The sequence below is a fragment of the Gekko japonicus genome, unplaced genomic scaffold (genome assembly GCF_001447785.1).
Source record: "Gekko japonicus isolate JY-2015 unplaced genomic scaffold, Gekko_japonicus_V1.1 scaffold253, whole genome shotgun sequence".
Taxonomy (NCBI): Eukaryota; Metazoa; Chordata; class Lepidosauria; order Squamata; family Gekkonidae; genus Gekko; species Gekko japonicus.
In genome coordinates, this window is record NW_015173681.1 from 1288805 (window position 1) to 1310963 (window position 22159).

At 48.0% G+C, this 22159-nt stretch overlaps 1 protein-coding gene across 1 annotated transcript in view; it reads left to right on the forward strand.

The window, feature by feature from the left end:
* Window positions 1–14683, forward strand: part of EXOG (endo/exonuclease (5'-3'), endonuclease G-like) — a 49554-nt gene extending 34871 nt beyond the window's left edge. The window contains exon 6 of the mRNA XM_015423055.1: window positions 13749–14683. Within this exon, the coding sequence (XP_015278541.1) occupies window positions 13749–14210 (462 nt within the window). The 3' untranslated portion in view covers window positions 14211–14683. The remainder of the gene's footprint in view (window positions 1–13748) is intronic.
* The last annotated feature ends 7476 nt before the right edge of the window (window positions 14684–22159 follow it).

Genomic DNA, 22159 nt, shown 5'->3' on the forward strand with positions numbered 1-22159 from the left:
CCCCCCCCCCCCAGGGAAGCCAGATGCAACGTGGCCTGGCTCATCCTGGTATTGAAATAGCTTAATTAATGATTATTTGACTGGGAGCCAGCATCTTGGGTATAAGACCACAAGTTTTAGTTGTGCACATGGTCTCGGATTCTGGCAAACTATGCTCCATGTGCGCGCACTTGAGGCCCAGCTGATGGAAGCTTAGCCTGCATTTTCTGTAGGTTCATTTATTTATTGCTTCTTACTGTTTTTACTAGGGGCTGCGGTGGCTGAAGGAGTTAAGATGCTGAACTGCAGGCCGGAAGGTCAGTAGTTCAGCAGTTCGAGACCCGGGTGCCGCATGACGGAGTGAGCTCCCGTCTCTGGTCCCAGCTCCTGCCAACCTAGCCGTTCGAAAGCAAGAAGTTGCAAGTAGATAAATAGGTACTGCTTTGGTGGGAAAGCAACGGCGTTCCGTGCACCTCGGCATCTAGTCATGCCGGCCACATGACCATGGAGATGTCTTTGGACAGCGCTGGCTCTTCAGCTTGGAAACGGAGATGAGCACCGCCCCCTACAGTCAGATTTGACTGGCTTTCGAGCAAGGGAGACCTTTACCTTTACCTTACTGTTTTTGCAACCAGAGTCGTAAACGGCAAATTCTGTAGGTTCAGTGCTTTATTTAAAATCTCCTTGGACGCAAACCTGGATATTGCATATCATTTCACTGGAATTTCTGTGAGCCTTGGAGCTCCTGGCCGAGGACCTTCTCAGCCTAAGTTATGTTGCTTCCATCCCACTGACTGCAACAGAATCAGCCAAACTTTCCAGACCATGGGTCGATCTGAGGCTTTTCATGTCTGTCAGTCCTTATAGAACGGGCTGCCTGAGGGGGGTCAGCTTCTGTCATTCCACAAATCAGGTAAAACAGAATTGTTCAGGCAGGCCTCATTTACAGAAGTAATAGGCGAGGTTGGTAAGGCTTGGAGAACCTGTGCGATGTAGTGGTTAAGTGTGTCGGACTAGTATCTGGGAGACCCGGGTTCGAATCCCCAATCCTGCCGTGGAAGCTTGCTGGGCGACCTGGGGCCAATCACACTCTCTCAGCCTAACCTACCTCGCAGGATTGTTGTGAGGAGAAAATGGAGACGAGAACCACGTAAGCCACTTTGGGTCCCCGTTAGGGAGAAAGGCCGGGTACAAATGAATGAAAGAAATGAATAATATTTTTTTTTAAAATGGTTCAGGAAGTTGCTTTTTTGAAAGGAACAGGACTGTGAACTGTATAGTAGTTCACAGTATAGCATGTGTTACCTTTTTGTTCTATGTCTTATCTTACTTTTACTGCGTTGCTTTCCTGTTCATGTAATACCATTTTCTGCATTGTTTAACATAGTGAGCTGATCGCTTAAACTTTGTTTCATATTGCTCTAATCAGTTTGGTGGAGTGGTTAGGAGCGCGGACTCTAATCTGGGGGAACCGGCTTTGATTCCCCACTCCTCCACATGCAGCTGCTGGTGTGACCTCGGGTCAGTCACAAGTTCTCTCAGAGCTTTTTCTCTCAAGGGCAGTTCTCGAAAGAGCTCTCTCAGCCCCCACCTACCTCACAGGGTTGTCTGTTGTGGGGAGGGGAAGGGAAAGGAGATTGTAAGCCGCTCTGAGACTCCTCCTCCCCTTCTTCTTGCATTGACTTAACACTGTGTAATCCACCCGGAGTCTCATTGAGAGAGGGAGACTGTAAGTAAAGTAAACAGAAAAAATAATATCGGTGGAGCACCTGTCTTTGTTTCATTTGTTCTCTGAATGTTAAAATCCTTTCCTCTTTCCATCACAAATCCCTTTTCCCAAATCATAGTCCAAATAAAGGAATTTTACAACTTTCCCACGAGACCAGATTTGGCCTTTGTGAGGTCTCCTCTGCGTGGCAATTCCAGGGTCATATAGTGGCCACTGGAAGTTGCTGCTTCTTTTGCATAATTCCTCTGCGTCCAGAACCGAACTGCGATGGTGGAGCCAAACATTAGGAGACAATTGGCCCTGGCAGCATTGACATAGTCTGGCTTCCAGCCATATGGAGTTTTCTGGATGTGCCTTTTAAAGTTAGCAGCTTAAATAGCCCAGCTGGAGCTAAGCAGGGTTGGCTGTGGTTGGTACTTCAATGGGAGACCAATAAGGAAGACTGGAATTGCAACAGAAAAGAGCAAGGGTCCAGTAACACCTTAAAGACTAGCAAAATCTGTGGCAGGGGATGCCGCAGTGGCTCAGAGATTAAGATGCTGAAGCTGCAGACCGGAAGGCCTGCCGACCGAGCAGTTCAAAAGCAAGAAATTACAGGTAGATAAATAGGTGCCGCTTCAGTGGGAAGGTAACAGCGTTCCGTGCGCCTCGGCGTTTAGTCACGCCAGCCACATGACCACAGAAATGTCTTCGGACAGCACTGGCTCTTCAGCTTGGAAACGGAGATGAGCTTCGCCCCCTAGAGTCAGATTCGACTGGCTTTCGAGCAAGGGAAACCTTTACCCATGAGCTTTCGTGATACAAATTGTGTTAAGTCTTTAAGGTGCTGCTGGACTCTTGCTCTTTTCTACTGCTACAGACAAACTTAACATGGCTACCCGTCTTGATCTGTCTCCATGGAATTTCTATGCAAAGGAAGGCAGTGGCACACCATGTCTGCTCATCTCTTGCCTGGAACATGGGTCGCCATGAGTTGGCTGTGGTTTGGCAGCACGTTCTTCTTGTTTTTAAAGTTAGGACTTCCGGCCACTACGCTAGCTGAAAAAACATCCCCAAATAAATTAAACCCGATCAGCCCCAGATACCTGCATGGAGCAACAGAAGTAGGAGAAGCAATTACACTTAACCTTTGTTCCATGTACGCGACCAATAATTGGCAGTGGCGCTGATAAGCAGACGCTGTGCTGTTTCCCCAAGTATTGTAATTATTTGCTTTGCAAACTTATCTGTCATAAGAGATTGGCTTTCCCCCTCTCTTCATTGATCCACTAAGTTGCTGCAGCTATTTTAATTGGGCCAACTGCAAAATGGAAATAGTGTGCGTTCAAAGCGAGTTAGCAGGGCCAGAGCGGAGCTCTGACATGTATTTAAAGTCTCAGCCGATTGCAGGGAGACATGGCTGAAGATGGAGTTAGTGCTCCAGAAGGAAGTCTGTTGTTCCCAGCCACGGCACCAGCCTTTGAAAGGCTCCATGCTTGTAAAGTAAAGGTAAAGGTTTCCCTTGCTCGAAAGCCAGTCGAATCCGACTCTAAGGTTGCGGTGCTCATCTCCGTTTCAAAGCCAAAGAGCCAGCGCTGTCCGAAGACGTTTCCGTGGCCGGCATGACTAATCACCAAGGCGCACGGAACGCTGTTACCTTCCCACGTATTTGTCTACTTGCAATTTCTTGCTTTCGAACTGCTAGGTTGGCTTGTAAAAAGGCACAAATTAGCGGCACTCGGAGGTTGTTTATTTCATCTTTCTAGACCAACCTGCACGTTTTGAGTGGGCTGCCTCTAGCAGTACTTCATTCCTCTATCTTATGTTTGTGACAGGCCTTTTTTTACCAACTGAGGGACACCCATGCGGCCGCTTATGATTTTGGGGGACCAATTTGTTTTAAACTGCAAACCTTCCCCTCAGTTACAAGGGGTCGTGAGGTCATTTTTGCGGTGAGCAAGTAGAACATGGAGACCACTGAGGCAGGAGTGGTATGAAAAGAACAACGAAGATTTATTTCTTTATTTACAAGGGGTTTCTAAAGGACCGGTCAGGAGCACAAGTCTGCAGACAGGCAAACGAGAGGCCTGGCTGAGGCACATCCGTTTAGGCTCGTTCTGGCTTCAGAGGGTGGTCTGAATTCTCTTGAATGCTTGTAGGTGCAACCAGGCTTTTTCACTGACTAGCTGCTCGGTTGGACCCTTCCGTACACGCAGGCTGTTTTCAAACTGCATTTGTGTTCCGTTTTAGTAACGTTGCTAATGGATTTTCCCCCCTGTCATTTCAGACATACCCGTTTTAGTTACCGGCTGCTAGCAGAATTTATTTACCTGTTCATACAAACCCACGTGTGTCGGGTTAGCAAAGTGTGGTGGAGCCACTTTTGAGGGAAACTGCTTTCTTCTGTCCCCCCCCCCCTTGTTGTACTTTTGAATTGCTGTGGTGTGCTGTTTAAAATGTCCATAGTGTTTCCTACAATGCCACTTTTCCCCCCACCGTTTTTTTGCCACACGATCTTCCTTGGACTTTTAAAAACTTTCTAAGGTTATATCAGCACCATTGAGGTGCATTGACTCCACTGACTCCCTTGAGTCAATGCATCGCAATTGTTTAGTGCTATAGTGCTCACCTTAGAACATTTGGGGGGAAAGACCAAGAAAGATGGTGTGGCAAAAAAGACGGGGTGGGGTGGGGGAGCACTGGTTGAAATGACCACAGTGCTTCAGAGATGGCTCATTAACTGAAGGGAATTCCCATCCCTAAATTGCTTTTCTTCTTCTTCTTCCTTGCCCTTTTTTGCCGCACAATCGTCCACTGAATTTTTTCCAAAGGCTCTTAGCACTGTAGCGGCATTTCAATGGTGCCGCTGTAGCACTGAAGTGCTATATTGGTTTAGCGCTATAGCGCTCACCTTAGAATGTTTTTAAAAAAAGTCTGAGGAAGAGCACACGACGAAAAAGGGTGGGGAAAAGCGGCACTGTTTGAAAGGACCCTAGCGCTGCAGGGACAACTCGCCAACGGAAGAAAAATTGCTGTATGAAAGCCCCCGTCCCTGTTATCGCTTTACTCAAAATTGGGCCAACAATGAATGACATCCGGTTTAGAATGAACATAAGAGACGCCAATGTTGGATCAGGCCAAAGGCTCATCCAGTCCAAGCCTCTGTGTCACACAGTGGCCAGAAATACCAGTGCCATCAGGAGGTCCACCAGTGGGGCCCTCCCACTGTTGACCCCCCCCCCAAGCACCAAGAAGACAGAGCATCACTTGCCCCAGAGTCCCTATCTATACCTTGTGGCTAATAGCCACTGAGGGACCTCTGCTCCATATGCTTATCTAATTCCCTTTTGAAGCCGTCCATGCTTGTAGCCGCCGCCACTTCCTGTGGCAGTGAATTCCAAGTGTTTGGGTGAAGAAGTACTTCCTTTTATCCGTTCTAACCCGACCGCTCAGCAATTTCATGGAAAGCCTACGAGTTCTTGTATTGTGAGAAAGGGAGAAAAGTACCTCTTTCTCTACCTGCTCTATCCCATGCATAATCTTATAAACCTCAATCATGTCACCCCTCAGTCGTCGTTTCTCCAAGCTAAAGAGCCCTAAGCGCCTTAGCCTTTCCTCATAGGGAAAGTGTTCCAACCCTGTTATCATTCGAGTTGCCCTTTTCTGCACTTTTTCCAAAGCTATAATATCCTTTTTAAGGTGTGGTGGCCAGAACTGCACACAGTATTCCAAATGAGGTCGCACCATTGATTTATGTAGGGGCATTATAATATTGGCTGATCTGAATGGTGACGTGAAAATCTTCACAGGGCTCCACCCACGCCATCTCCCCCTTTCCCAAGAGCCAGACTAAATGGTATGAGATCCGCTCATCACCAGAGTTGGACCTAACCATCAGGTACTCTGTCCTCTCCCAGAGGTAGACTTAAACCACTCCGCCAAGCTACCAGGCAGAGCTGCCCTCCAAACTGTCTGCTGTCTTGCTGAGGTAGACCCCAAAATTATCACCGCGCTCTCCCTGAGGCAGACCTGGACTAACTCCTGCGGTGTTTCCCTCCAACGTTTCATCCCCCCTCAGAAATGTTGGATGTTGGAGCGGCACTCCCATCGGCCCAGGAGAGAAAAAGCTGGTTGGCTGTTCTTCCCTTCATTGGCAGGATGGCCTCCTGTCCATCACGCTGTTCCTACAGCAGCAGAAGAGAGCAAGAGTCCGGTAGCGCCTTGAAGACGAACAGATTCGTGGCAGGGGATGAGCAGTGACGCAGTAAAGCTCCTAAAGGTAAAGGTTTCCCTTGCTCGAAAGCCAGTCGAGTCCGACTCTAGGGTTGCGGTGCTCGTCTCCGTTTCCAAGCCGAAGAGCCAGCGCTGTCCGAAGACGTTTCCGTGGTCATGTGGCTCGCATGACTAACTGAAGTAGTACCTATTTATCTACTTACAGTTTCTTGCTTTCGAACTGCTAGGTTGGCAGGAGTGAAGTCTCCTACCCTGCCACAAATTTGGCTTGTCTTTAAGGTGCGACTGGACTCTTGCTCTTTTCTCCTGCTACAGACAGACTCACGCGGCTCCCCATCTTGAGCTGTTCCTTCAGCGGTGTTCCTCTAGTGGTGGGGAGGGGGCCACAGCCACAGCGTCACCCCCTTCACACCACTGCTATATCTGAGGCCGGTGGCGAGAGTCTGAATGGTCCTTTCATGATTTATGTGTGTGTTTCCCATGGGAAGGTAGGCCAGTGATGTCACTGCCGTGGGGGGCAGAGCTAAGGCTCAAGGCCAGCCTGATCTCATCAGATCTTGGAAGCTAAGCAGGGTCGGCCCTGGTTAGTATTTGGATGGGAGACCACTGAGAAGAAGAAGAGATTGGATTTATACCCCGCCCTTCACTCAGAGTCTCAAAGTGGCTTCCAAACGCCTTTCCCTTCCCCTCCCCACAACAGACACCCTGTGAGGTAGGTGGGGCTGAGAGAGCTCTTTTGAGGACTGCTCTTGAGAGAACAGCTCTGGGAGAACTACGGCTTGCCCAGGGTCATCCAGCAGCTGCGAGTGGAGGAGTGGAGAATCAACCCCGGTTCTCCCAGATTAGAGTCCGCGCACTTAGCCACCACACCAAACCACTACACCAAACAAGGAAGTCCAGGGTCGCCACTCAGAGGCAGGCAATGGAAACCTCCTCTGAACTGATCTTGCCTCGAAAACCCTATGGGGTCATAAGAACATAAGAGATGCCAATGTTGGATCAGGCCAAAGGCTCATCCAGTCCAACACTCTGTATCACACAGTGGCCAGAAATACCAGTGCCATCAGGAGGTCCACCAGATGGGCCAGGACCAGTGTTCCCTCTAAGCTGAGTTAGTGTGAGCTAGCTCACAGTTTTTTAGCCTCCAGCTCACACATTTTTGTCTTAGTTCAGGAAAGATGGCTCCAGAGCAAACTAATTTTATGCATCAGCTAAACTACCTGCTCACAACTTTAATGCCAGTAGCTCACAAAGTAGAATTTCTGCTCACAGGACTCCACAGCTTAGAGGGAACATTGGCCAGGACATTAGAAGCCCTCCCACTGTTGACCCCCCCCAAGCACCAAGAAGACAGAGCATCACTTGCCCCAGAGCCCCTATCTATACCTTGTGGGTTATCATAATTCAGCTTTGACTTGCCACCTCTTTTTCTATTTGTCTCTGTCGCTCTGCGGAAGAGAAAAGATATTTACCCCCTTTTCTTTCTGGTGTGTGCCACTTTGTTCATTAACCTTATTCTCTGCTTCCTAGCATCTGTGAGACTTTCGCCCCTCACCCCCAAGGAGGCCTTAAAATATATACATTTACTGATCAGAATGACATGGAATAGACACGTGTTAGATAATGCCCAGTGTATTTTGCATATGGCAGACGCAAAGAACTTGTCCTTCCGGCTAACAGTGTTTTTGGTTTTTGATTTGCCATAAATTTAGACTCTGTAGAGGAGACCAGAATAAATGTATCCTTGTATCTCCTAATAACCTCCCCGGATATCCAGGGCATGCAAATAATCAGAAGTTCAGATACATCTCAATGTTACACACTCGGTTAGGCCGGGATGTAGATTGGTTTGGAGCAGAGACGCGCCGCGTGAATTCAAATAGGGTCGGAATCCCGAACGCCTCCGTAGATTGAGAGAAAGTCATTTGAAGATAATAAAGATTTATTTGTAGGCTAACAGAGGCAGATCATTTCTGCCTGGGTTCAAGGTGTAGGAAACCAGCTAAAAAAGAAAACGTTCACGTGAAACAAGAATCAACATGCTGCTCAGTTGTTTAACTCTAGTGTGCCTCTTGGCGCGTGATGTGGCACAGACTTGCACCAGGGAGGGCTGCATCTTCCTTAACGTGTGCTGGCTTTTAATCTCAGCATGTCAGCAACACCATAAAAGGGCCGCTGCTGATCCCTAGCCAGGATGAGCCTGCTTTCGGCGCATGCCAGCTCTTTTAAAGATCATTCTCTGCGTGCGGATATACTGTCACAAATCAAAGAAGACATATGCACTTGGATAGTCCTCAGATGGTTTCTGTTCAGTCACAAGAAGGGCGTACGCTCCCTCTGTTTCTGAGGCGAGCAAGGAGAGAAATGTGTGTCAGGGCTAAATAATAGAGATTGATGTGTGAGCACCGGAGGGGGAGTGGTTCCTTCGCCCACTAGGTGGCACTAGGGCATCAGCTATTTGGCGGCTCGCACGCTGTGGGTTTTGGCAGAAGGAAGACAGGGCTTTCAAACCTACACGGACGGCGCTTGTTAACAGGCTGGTTTTTAAGTGTATTAATTTTTTTTCCCTGTGCCACTTGCTTGGCTTGAGCAGTTGTGGAACAACTGTAGTTACCTGAAGAGTGTGCTATAGTGGACCACGATCAACGACCCAGTTTGCCTTAGTTCAGTTCTGGTGATGGAAGTAAGATGCTCGGGGTTGCTAGGTTCCCTGCCGGCTTCCAGCAAGGGATCTGTGTCTGTGTTTGGGGGAAGGGTTGGCAGCTCCAGGTTGGGAAACTACTGCGGATTTGGGGGTGGATCTCTGTGGGGTACGATGCCATAGAGTCCCCCCTCCAGAGCATCCATTTTCTCTAGGGAAACTGATCTCTGTCGTCTGGAGATGAGCTGCAGCTCTGGGGACTCCCCAGTTCCCACCTGGAGGCTGGCATCCCGACGTTTTTGCTGCCGTGTCAGCCTTAACATCAGTAGCTAGATTCTCCACTCCTAAGCAATGATGGAACCCTTCCCCGTTATAAATAAGAAAGCTCTTCCGTAGAGTGGAGCATAAAGATATTGTAAAATCTGATCCATAGTCATCTTGGCCCCCAATCCGGAAGCTTTGGTGTGGGCATCAAGGCATTGTGGTCTTATGCAAATAACAGTTTCTCAGTTGTTGTAGACCTGGGAATCCTCCGGTTGTGCAGCTGCAATGTCACATAGTGCGCGATCACAAAAATTGTGTAACACCGAAGAGAGCACGACAGCCCTCGTACCTGCAGGGACCTGTGTTGGATTTATCATTGGAAGGCTGGATCACCATAACAGAAGTGGATCTGGGTCAAGAGGTCAAGGAAGGCGATTGGCCAGAGTGAAATTCTTAACACGTAGTTTGAACCAATTAGAGCTCTGCTGATCCTCCCTTGGGAAGGACTGGGGGTACTCCTTTCTTCTTTACGCTGCTCTAGACCCACGTGCGCAAATGTACATCGTAGAAGAAGAAGAGACTGGATTTATACCCCGTCCTTCACTCGGAGTCTCAGAGTGGCTTACAAACTCCTTTCCCTTCCCCTCCCCACAACAGACACCCTGTGAGGTAGGTGGGGCTGAGAGAGCCCTTTCGAGGACTGCTCTTGAGAGAACAGCTCTGAGAGAACTGTAGCTTGCCCAGGGTCATCCAGCCAGGTGCAAGTGGAGGAGTGGGGAATCAAACCCAGTTCTCCCAGATTAGAGTCTGCACACTTAACCACTACAACCAAACATGACCCTCATTGCATAAGTTACATCAACAGTTGTACGAATCAAGTCTGAATCTAGTTTCAGAGGGTAGCCATTATTGGTCTGCAGTAGACCAGCTGGACTTGGGTCCAGCAGCGCCTCGAAGACGAACTGGATTTTCAGGTGATAGGCTTACCTGACAGAGGGAGTGCCGACGCCTGAAAGTCTGTACTCCCAAAATCTTGTTGGTCTACTAAGGTGCCACTGGTGTCCAATCTCTGTGCCTGTTGTGTAAAGTCTCATTAAGTTGCAGCCAACGTATGGTGAACCCATTGGGTTTTCAAGGCAGGAGACATTCAGAAGCGGTTTGCCGTTGGCCTGCCTCTGCATAGCAACCCTGGAGTTCCTCGGTGGTCTCCCATCCAAATGCTAACCAGGAACGACCCTGCTTAGCTTCCAGGGTCTGACGAGATCAGGCTAGCCTGGCCAATCAGGTCAGGGGAAGACTGCAGCCTAGCAGGTCTGAATCTACCCCCAGACGTGTCTACAACAGAGGTGTCAAGCTCATTTGTTACGAGGGCCAGATCTGACATAAATGTCACTTTGTTGGGCCGGGCCCTGTGTGCCATAAAACGTACTGTTAGGTACCAGAGATAGAAACTGTATAATGGACAGCAGCTGGTAAGCTCTGAGTTGATGTATCCTCACTGCAAGGCCCCATGGGCTGGGAGGGGGGTGCAGAGGAAAACCCACATAGGTGGACTGGAGAGACAGCTGGGGAGATGGTCCCACGATGCTTGACTGCTGCAGACGAGGTTGTTCTGCCACGCAGAAGCCACAATGGAGTGGCTCCACCCACTCCCCTGCCAGCACTCCCTTTCTTGCCTCAGTTGCTCGCGGGCCGCATATGAACCCTGGACAGGCCGGTTCTGGCCCCCAGGCCTTATGTTTGACACCCCTGGTCTACAACATGCTTGTCCCAGCAGCTGTGGCTAAAAGCATTGCCCCGACATGGGCTAACAGCTAGCACCCATGTTTCTCGGATACCTCATATGACTTAAATCTGAGGGTGTGTATCGGTCACAAACCCTTGAGGGGTACTGGTGTTAAGAATGTTTGTTTTTAAGCAATCCGCACTACCTTTCTGCAGTTGTAAAGAAAGCAACCTGTGTGTGTCATGCATAAAAAAACCCATCTCTCTTCGGTAAATATTTTCTGTTCTCGCAATCACAGTAAATTTGACAACTGTTTGTTTTTGAACAGTTTAATGGCAAATCAGTTGTATAGGGTTCAAGAGGGGACTTGTGTAATCAGTGGTTCTGGGACAATCTTTCAGCAAAGGCCATCAAAGACTCCTTTGCCTGGCATCTGATTTAACTGGCCTTTGATGGAATGTTTTCACCAAGACCTAAGGTACAAACAAAAATCAGTTTCATACTGGTAGAGTCGCCCCGGCTTCCTTAAAACCAGCCTGAGAACAGCTGTTGTCTTTAAGAGCTGGTAATTCCAGATAATGAAACTGAAGCTCAAATACTTTGGCCACCCAATGAGAAGGGAGCACTCCCTGGAGAAGACCCTGATGCTGGGAAAGATTGAAGGTCAAAGAAGACGGGGACGGCAAAGGATGAGATGGTTAGACTGTGTTATTGATGCAATGAGCATGACATTGAGCAAACTTCAGAGCACAACAGAAGACAGGAGGGCCTGGCGTGATGTGGTCCATGGGGTCGCGAAGAGTCGGACTTGACTGTGCGACTGAACGACAACAAAACCCTTCCACAACCTGTCCTGCATTAGAAACCATTGTTCCTAGGCAAGTTCATGGTCCCTCTTAAGGCAAAATTTGTGGGATAAAGGACCAAGAAAAATTTGCTTTATGTATTCTCTTTAGTGCATTTTTAAAATCCCACTTCCCCTCTAAGGAGCGCAGGCCAGGGTGCATGGTTCTCTCGCCCTCCATTTGGTCCTCACAACCAGGGGTCATTTGGGGGGGGACGCGGGGGGACACCATCCCCCTGGGTGAGGTGCGGGAAGGCGGGGCCTGGAGCTCCCTACTGGTGCCCGCTGGAGGTCGCCGCCGGCTGTGGGGAGGACACACTTCCGGTGATGTCAGGGGGTGTGGCATATGCTAATGAGTTATGCTAATGAGTCCCCCAGGTCTCGAACTGCTGGACTACCGACCTTCCGGTCTGCAGTTCAGTGTCTTAATCACGTGAGCCGCCGCAGGCCCTCCTCCAAGGAATACCAGGGTCATTTCACAGCCAGGCAGTGGCAAAGCACCCCCCAATGCCCCTTGCCTTCAAAACCCTGCGGGGTCACCATAAGCCAGCTGCAGACTTGTTGGGGAAAGTCTTTATAATGCTATAATATTTATAAACGTGAGAAACAAAATATTAACTTGTTCAGTGTTAACCGGTGTGTCGTGGGGTGAAGGAGGAGGTACAGAGTGACTTTGCAAGCGGCTCCCGAAAGCTTGAGCAGGTTTAGACGCAAGTTCCGTTTTAAAAAGGTTTGAGAAGTATTGTTCGCACCGGTTCCCTGGGAGAAGGAAGGGCGCGTGACAACTGAACTCTGGATTCAGTTGGCAGCTCAGTCGCGCCTTCACAGAAGAAACACATTCCCTTACAAGCTCTCTAGAAAGCCAGTTCTGGTCTCTGTACAGATTGTCAGCGAGGATAAAAGCCATTCTGTATTTCTGTACTGTACGTCTGTGCGTGGGCGCGCGCACACAATTGTGTCACGTGGGTAGCCGTTCTCTGTACAGATTGTCAGCGAGGATAAACGCCATTCTGTATTTCTGTACTGTACTTCTGTGCGTGGGCAGCGCGCGCACAATTGTGTCACGTGGGTAGCCATGTAGGGCCTGAAGCGGCAGAACAGTTTTAGAGTCCAGTGGCACCTTTAAGACCAACAAAGTTTGATTCAAGGTATAAGCTTTCGTGTGCAAAGTACACTTCTTCAGACACCAGAGAAAGTGTGCATGCACACAAAAGCTCATATCTTGAATAAAACTTTTTATTTTATTCATTTGATTTTTACCCTGCCTTCCCCGCAAAGCAGGCTCAGGGCAGCTTCCGGTCAATACATAAATAACAAAACCCCACATAAAATCATCTAAAAACAGTTCAAGTTACAACTAATACGAAGTCATAAAGTGCTGGCGATGATTCATTAGTTGTTTGAGATGGCTTACTTTAAGAGTATACACAGTCATTCTGCCCGTGGTCTTCCTAATACAAGGGTGGCACAGGTCTTAAAGGTGCCACTGGACTCAAACTTTGTTCTGTGTGATTGTGTGTGTGTGTGTGAGAGAGAGAGAGAATGGGCCATTGATGGTCATCAGCATGAGTCTGTTTTTGACAACTTGCATGAGTAAATTACAACTGGCTTGGTGCCGGAGCGGAGGAGTCTTCGGTGTGGTCTTCCTAATACAAGGGCGGCACAGGTCTTGAAGGTGCGACTGGACTCAAACTTTGTTCTGTGTGATTGTGTGTGTGTGTGTGAGAGAGAGAGAGAGAGAATGGGCCATTGGTGGTCATCAGCATGAGTCTGTTTTTGACAACTTGCATGAGTAAATTACAACTGGCTTGGTTTTATGAGTGAGCGGAGGCGTTCTCCGTGTGGTCTTCCTAATACAAGGGCGGCACAGGTCTTAAAGGTGCCACTGGACTCAAACTTTGTTCTGTGTGATTGTGTGTGTGTGTGTGAGAGAGAGAGAGAATGGGCCATTGATGGTCATCAGCATGAGTCTGTTTTTGACAACTTGCATGAGTAAATTACGACTGGCTTGGTGCCGGAGCGGAGGAGTCTTCGGTGTGGTCTTCCTAATACAAGGGCGGCACAGGTCTTAAAGGTGCCACTGGACTCAAACTTTGTTCTGTGTGATTGTGTGTGTGTGTGTGAGAGAGAGAGAATGGGCCATTGGTGGTCATCAGCATGAGTCTGTTTTTGACAACTTGCATGAGTAAATTACGACTGGCTTGGTGCCGGAGCGGAGGAGTCTTCGGTGTGGTGCCACATAGACCCTTCAGAGCTTGCTCTTTACATAGACAGTATTAGCTGTGGAAGTGGGAGGATTACGGCCTACTTTCGTATGAGTTTCAGCGATACAATCTCTCTGCTCCACTGACAGGTAATTGGAAAAGACGATGTGGCTGTTCCTTCGCATCTGTACAAAGTGATCCTCGCCAGGCGAAGCGCGACGTCGCCCGACCTGCTGGCGCTGGGGGCCTTCGTCGTGCCCAACAATCCTATCGGCTTTGATCATCAGCTGCCGGAATTCCAAGTCGGCATCGAAGAGCTGGAGAAGATGTCGGGCCTCGTTTTCTTCCCGCAGGTGAATAAAGACGAAAACGTCCGGAATATCTGTGAGATCGACACGTGCAGACTGATGAGCTTGGAGGAATTCACTTTGTACATCACCACGCGGAAGGTGCAGAGCGCCAGGACCCTTGAGAGATTGGGGAAGATCATGTCAGAGTTACAGGAGAAAGGGATAAAGCCCGACGAATATCTCTTGAAGGTTTACAAGAAGAAAGAGGAGGAATTAGCAATACAGAAGACGGTGGAAGCTAGAGAAGGGAGAGCTGGTTAAGATCGTTAAAAAAAACCCACACCTTTGACTCTGCCACTGTTAAGATTTGGTCGGGTTTCTGCGATGACGGAGCTCCTGAAGTAGAAGTTTGGTTCTTTGGTGTGAGAATTATAATATCCCCTGGGGCTCAAGATGGCAATAGAACGTACATTGACGGACCCGTGCCCTTTTTGAAACCAGTCTATTCAGAATTGCTTCTAAGGGCACGGTAAATATTGAAGACGGTTACCTTGGGGAGATACAAGTGGAATCGGTCTTACGGAACTTCTTTTTTCTAACACAATGCTTTAAAAATAGTGTTATTCTATTTTCTTTTTGGACTCTTAAGTTTTTTCCCTTCCTGATATTATTTTTAGACTAAATAAAGGGAAGTAATTTCTCTGGTACCTTTGTATTAATTTTTTGTTCCCCTTCAGCACAGCCTCAAATTATCTTCATTAATGATAGCTTTGCTGTCTAAAAGTCATAGCTGTCTGCACCAGTGTATATGTAAATAACAGTACATAAATCACACTCCTGAATAACATTTTCATTATCTTGGTGGTTTTTTTAGTGTTTTTTTTGGTGTTTTCCCTGAGTCCTGAAAACTCAACAAAATTGTTTCTGGAATGGCTTTGGTTTTCTCAAATAATGTTTCTCTATTGCACTGGAAAAGCCCCTTGGCATTCAAGCTTATCAGGATTTTTATTTTTTTCCCGCATTCATAATCTGTATTTGAAAAACCCGTTGAATTGGAAGTGGCATTTTCAGATGTCATTTTCAGATACTGGCGTGAGAAGCCAGTCAGTTATTTTAAGTGAGTTTTAACGGACATTTTCCCTGAGTTTTTAATTCTGATTTTGGTTTGTTCCCCCACCCCCCCTTTGGAAATACAGATTTAGCTTCCTTTTTGGTCAGAGGCCGTTCTCTCTCTCTCTTTTTAAACTTTATTAACAAATATAAACAAGTACAAATACATACAGAACCATATACAACAATCAACTGCATTAGAAATCTATTACAGAGGGAAGTTACAATCAGGTATAAGCAACAAGAACCTAACAACATTGAACTAATCAATATACAGCATTTATAGCTTCTAATATAGATTCAAATTTCTTTTGTGATACAAGGTATTCTAAAACGGAACCATATTTTAACAAACCTTGAAGAATAAGGTCCCGTTTCACTTTGTGCAAGGAGTCTGATAACTTATCCATTATACAATGTTCCTTAATTTTTAATAACCAGTCAGAGATTGTGGGACGTTTATCATTTTCCCAAAACCTAGCAATAACCGCACGTGCTGCTGCACAAAGTATTTCTATCAGGTCTGAATTAGATGAGTGTTGGTTAACAGCAGGCCAACAGTTAAGTAAAAGGAATTCCATTTCCATTGGTATTTCAAAGTGAGTTATTTCATATATATGTTTAATAACCACTTTCCAAATGTTTTGTACCATGGTACAGTCCCACCAACAATGTTTATTTGAGCCCATCTCTTGACATCCCCTCCAGCATAATGGAGAGGCGCCTTTTAGAGTATGGCTCATTTTTTGAGGGGTTAGATACCACCTTGTGATTAAGAGGCCATTCTCAATGAACAACCCTCTTGCCAGTTGTTTTATAAACTTAGGCTAGAGCACCAGAGCTCATACTTTGGAAAAAGGAGTTGTTACTAGGGGTGTGCAAAGAAAAAGTATTTGGTATTATTCAGATTCAGGATTCTCTGATTCCGAATATATTCAGTATGGCCCAATATTCCCGAATATCAAGATGGGTATGGATACCAAATTTGGGAAATATTCGGGATTCCCGAATCTATTCGGCTCCATTATACCTTATGGGCCATTGTAGTCAATGGCAAATCTAGGGTATATTCAGGGACCTGGGATGGAGGGGGTTTGAGGTAGAGGCACAGCAGAACCAGTGTCATGGTGGCACTGCCAAGCAACCAAGTGAACTAAGGTCAAATGTTGGAATCTCTGAAGTACAAACTGTGGGGTGGCATTTCTGCAAGGACGGAAGAAATAGGACCCTGTACTAGTGGCCAGCAGCAGATCTTGGGCCAGTCACGCGCTGTGAGCCTGACCTACCTCCTAGGGTTGTTATAGGAATAAAATGGAGGAGAGTGGCACAAGCCATTCTGGGTCCTTGCTGGGGGAGGGGGAAATGGGGTTTAAATGAAGTAAAATAAATAGATAAAATTAAACATAACCAGGAGCAGCAGCTTGATTTTGTGCAAGTGATTTGCATCCTGATTTTTTTTTTGCCTCCTGAATTCCACAACTGACTGCTGTCCTAAACAGATTTACACCATTCTAAGCTTGCTGACTTCAGTGGGCTCAGAGGGGTGTAACTCTGCTTAGGATGGCACTGGAAGTGCTCCTTACTCGCTTCTTTTTCTGCCCTATGCAGAGAACATGTCCCGATGGTAATGCTTGCAAGAAAATATGTTCTACTCTTGTCAGAGTCATATATAGAATACAGCCCCCCCCCCAATTTTTGAGCCTGTGTGCTGCTTTGGAGTTCCGGCACAGTGTGGTGGGTGCATCCACAAAATGACTGCCACAAGAAGCAGACCCAGCCGCAAAATGGCTGCCACAAGAGGCAGACCCAGTAGGGTTCCCAAATACTTACCATGGTCCGGCGGGGGAAACATGCTCCCTGGCCGGACCATTCCTCCCTGTAACACACCATGCCGTTGCCAGGAAGTGACACTGGGCGACGCTCTGGCAATGGGACTGAAAACTTGATGGTACCATCGGGTTTCCAGCCCCATTGCCAGAGCGTCGCCCGGCATCACTTCCTGGCGACAGCATGGTGCGGCACATCTGTTGTCCCCGTAGGAATGATCCTGCGAGGACGTCTGTGTCCCCCGCTGAATCACGGTAAGTATTTGGGAAGACTGAGACCCATCCACAAAATGGCTGCCACAAGAGACAGACCCAGCCACAAAATGGCCAACACAGTTTACCTTTAGTCACACAGTGAAGATCCTTGTGCTGTTCTGGCAGCTGCTGACAAAGCCACATTTTTTAAAAAATCTGCACAGCCAATCAGTTTCCCAATTGTCAAGCTGAGGCCTTGCTAAAAGCCCTACCTGGGCTTGCCCACTTCCTAAAAACACTTGGCAGGTGCCAGAAAAGGTGTTGGCAGGAGCCATGGTGCTCAGTTTGGTGTAGTGGTTAAGTGCGTGGAGTCAAATCTGGGAGAAGCAGGTTTGATTCCCCACTCCTCCACTTGCACCTGGCTGGATGACCTTGGGCAAGCCGTAGTTCTGATAAGAGCTGTTCTTGAAAAAGAGCAGTTTCTGTCAGGACTCTCTCAGCCCCACCTACCTCACAGGGTGTCTGTTGTGGGGAGGGGAAGGGAAAGGAGTTTGTAAGCCGCTCTGAGACACCTTTGGGTAGTGAAGGGCGGGGTATAAATCCAATCTCTTCTGTCAGAGCTGTTCTCTCAAGAGCAGTTTCTGTCAGAGCTCTCTCAGCCCCACCTACCTCACAGGGTGGTGTGGGGAGGGGAAGGGAAAGGAGATTGTAAGCCGCTCTGAGACTCCGAGTGAAGGGCGGGGTATAAATCCAATCTCTTCTTCTCACAGGCTTCCACGCTGGGGACTCCTGATCTAATATATTTAAAACAATATAGTGCTTTTCATGTTAAGAAAGTCATGACTGAACAGCGGTTGGATATTTTTTATCGGTCCACTGAATTCCAAAACGACTTGTCTAAACCACTGCTGTAAATGAGGAGGGGGAGAAAAAGGAGAGAGGGTCTTAACGGGGTCTTACGCCAAGGCCACTGAGAGCTTAAAATGCCTTCCTTAAAATACCTTTCATCTGTCTCATCTTGACACGGTTAGGAAGCTATTTAAACTGTTTGAAACTGGAACACTTCATTTAAGATAGCAAAGATTATCGAGTCTGGCTGATACTTACCTCGCGTCAAACTCCAGAAACTTGAAAGCACAAAAGTTAGTGCAGCTTGCCTGTCGTATTAATAATAATAATGAAAAGAAAAAAAACCGAGATTTTTTTTTTCAAATGTCAAAGGACTTGTGTTTCATCAAGAAAGGTCGGGGACAAATTATCATCTGCTAAAGCATGCAGAATAAAATGCTCAGTTCTGGAAAAATTAAGCATGCCCTTTTTATTGGTCCTGATGTTCAACCTAACCACAATAATCCATGATCTCATGACCTTGCAGCTGACCTACGGTAACATACCCTCCGTGAAGCTGCCCTGGAAGACTACCTTGAAATGGCAGCTGGATGAGAATGCGGCAGGGGTTAGCCAACAGGAACATATGTTGCCCATTGGAAACAGCTACTAGTTTGTTTCCAAGTTCAATTCAAAGGGCTGGTTATGACCTCTAAAGTTCTTCGCAGCCAGGACACACGGGCCCTGAAGGACTCCGGGACCTACATACCCGAGGGACCACCTTTCCCCGCATGTCTCCCAGAGAACACCGCATTTAGGGGCTCAAAATCGACTGGCCCTCCCAAGTCTTAAGGAAGCCAGGCTGGTGACAACCAGGGCACGGGCTTTCTCGGTGGCGGCTCCATCCTGATGGAATGAGCTCCCAGAGGAGATCTGGGCCCTGCGGTACCTACTACAGTTTCGCAGGGCTTGTAAACCGGAGCTCTTCCGCCAGGCTTTTGGAGCCGCCGCCACCTCTAACAACTAGGAAGAGAAGCCCTGTTGCCCTGAACCTTATATTAACAACTGTGCCAGCCGCCGGAGGGACACCTGAAAGACACCTATAGAAGACCTGTGCCGGCCACGGGGAAGAAAGAGCCGATGGTAGCCATCATGAACTCTATAATAGCAAAACTAGAAGAAGAAGAAGCTATTGGATTTATACCCCGCCCTTCACTACCCGAAGGAGTCTCAGAGCGTCTTACAAACTCCTTTCCCTTCCTCTCCCCACAACAGACACCCTGGGAGGTAGGCGGGGCTGAGAGAGCTCTTGACAGAAACTGCTCTTGAGAGAACAGCTCTGACAGAAGAAGAAGAAGAGATTGGATTTATACCCTGCCCTTCACTACCCAAAGGTGTCTCAGAGCGGCTGACAATCTCCTTTCCCTTCCCCTCCCCACAACAGACACCCTGTGAGGTAGGTGGGGCTGAGAGAGCCCTGACAGAAGCTGCTCTTGAGAGAACAGCTCTGACAGAAGAAGAAGAAGAGATTGTATTTATACCCTGCCCTTCACTACCTGAAGGAGTCTCAGAGCGGCTTACAAACTCCTTTCCCTTCCCCTCCCCACCAGACGCCCTGTGAGGTAAAAGAAGAACTGCCCTTCACTACCCAAAGGAGTCTCAAAGCGGCTTATAAACTCCTTTCCCTTCCCCTCCCCACAACAGACACCCTGTGAGGTAAAAGAAGAAGAAGAAGAAGATATTGGATTTATACCCTGCCCTTCACTACCCGAAGGAGTCTCAGAGCGGCTTACAAACTCCTTTCCCTTCCCCTCCCCACCAGACGCCCTGTGAGGCAGGTGGGGCTGAGAGAGCACTGACAGAAACTGCTCTTTCTCAAGAACAGCTCTTATCAGAACTATGGCTTGCCCAAGGTCATCCAGCCAGGTGCAAGTGGAGGAGTGGGGAATCAAACCCGGTTCTCCCAGATGAGAGTCTGCGCACTTAACCACGACACCAGACTGGCGCACAACTACTACACCAGACATTGCACTTATTATGGAATTGTAATCTTTTAAATACTGTTTTAAATGTTTTATTGTACTATAAATGTTTTTATGGTACTATTTAGATGTTTTCTGATGATTTTATGTAAGCCGCCCTGAGCCGGCCTTGAACTGGGAGGGTAGGGTATACATTTGAATAAATAAATAAATGCAAGTCCCCATTTGGCGTGGTCTTCTGGTTGCCGCCGGGTTGTTCCCTTGGCATCTGCCAGGGCCAATTCCTCTTCTGTAGTGGCTCCTGCCATGGGGATCAGGCTTCCTGAGGAGGTGAGAGGGATGCCATCTTCAGAAGTTTTTAAGAGGGTGTGTAGGGCCATGCTGTTTGCAAGGGCTTGTTTAAGCTTGCAGGCAGGGCTATTTTTGGGCAGGAACGCACAGGAACGGAGTTTTGGCTGGCTTCAGAGCTGGCCATGCCCACTACAGCCAAAACCTCTGTGTGCATGGCTACAGAGGGAAGGCCTGGAGAGCGACACCCCCCCCCCCTGGAAGGATTGGGGAGGCATTTAAATGCCTCCCTGTGCCTTCCCAGCCACGCGGCGCCCAGGCAAGCCAAGGGAAGGCATGGGGTGTAGCCTAATTTGTTAATGAGATGTGCTGTCGGGGATGTGGCCTAATATGCTAAGGAGTTCCTGCTGTTGGGTGTGGCCTATTATGCTAATGAGTTCCTGCTGGGCTTTTTCTACCAAAAAAGCCCTGCCTGCAGGTGTTTCCTTGGGGAAGGGAACAGTTGTGGGTTTCACTACGTTTTGTGTGGTTTTAAATTTGGGAATTGTAAGAGTGGGATATATTCATTTTAATTAATAAATAAAACGCCGGTAGCCATAAAGGAGTCCCTTCGCACTGAAAAGTAGCATGTTGCAGAAAAGCCTTAGTTACTCCATTATATGCTCGTTTTCTGCAAACGGAATTTTGATCCAGGGAGAGGATCCGATGAGCCCTGTTCATGAGACAATAGTGGCATTGCTATATTCAGGCTCAGTCATCCCAACATTCCTTCATCTGCTTTTTCATTTACTTTCAGAGCTGATTTCTAGGAATTCGGCAGGTGGATCAAATCTGGGCCTCCCATCTGTGAGGGAGGACCCTTTTGTTACACTGAAAGGCCCTTGATTGCTGCAACTGTTACGGCAAAGTCTTTTTTAGGTTGCAGAAAAGCCAGGTGAAAAAGATTAAATCTGGTCTTCCGGAAAGAAAAGAGAGCTGATGTGATCTTCAGTACCAGGACGTCTGTACTGTTTTGTGGAACCTCCAGCGGAAATGGTTGGCCACTGCGTGAGACAGGATGCTGGACTAGATGGACCCCTGGTCTGATCCGGCAGGGCTCTCCTTATGCTCTTATCAGCGGAAGGCCTCAGCCTCTGTGCCCAGGGGAGCTAGTTGGCCACTGTGTGTGACAGGATGCTGGATGAGGTGGACCACTGGTCTGATCCAGCAGGGCTCTCCTGGTGTTCTTATCAGAGGAAGGCCTCAGCCTCTGTGCCCAGGGGAGCTAGTTGGCCACTGTGTGTGACAGGATGCTGGATGAGGTGGACCACTGGTCTGATCCAGCAGGCCTCTTCTGATGCTCTTACGAAGGCCTTGGCTTCTACGCCTGTTGTTGGACTTCCAGAAGAACTGGTTGGCCACTGTGTGAAACAGGATGCTGGACGAGATGGACCACTGGTCTGATCCAGCAGGGCTCTTACGATGTTCAACCACAGGTCCTAGGTGGTGAAACCACCACCATGGGAAGTGCCCACCGGTTTGTTTTTATAATGGGCTCATGTTTTTGATCCCCCTCTTCTTTCTTTGACAAGTATGCCGCTTTAGGTCCAGTGAAGAGCCTGATGCAGAAGCATTGCTGAAACCGAGCAGGGACAGATCTGATCAGCCCCCTGGGTAGATGGATCTACCATAAGGGTAACAGAAATATTTTTGAAATAACCTGTCCCACATCTCATAACTTGATGAAGGGAGCTCTGATTCTCGAGAGCTCACACCCCAAAGATCTTGTTGGTCTCTAACGTGCTCCTGGACTCGGATCTAGTTTTTCTACCATAGACCAACATGGCGGCCCTCTGAAACTGTCCTGCGTCTCAGTTTCCCAACTGTACATCAGCCTGTACATATTCCTTAATGTGCGTTTATTTATTTAAAACCTTTTTTGTGCTGCCTTGCCATCCAATCAGGGTCCCCAATAGGGTTGCAAAGTCCATCTTCCACCCCCAGCCGGGGACTTTGGGGGCGTTCCTGGAGGGGGCGGGGCATCCCCGACATGATGACGTCA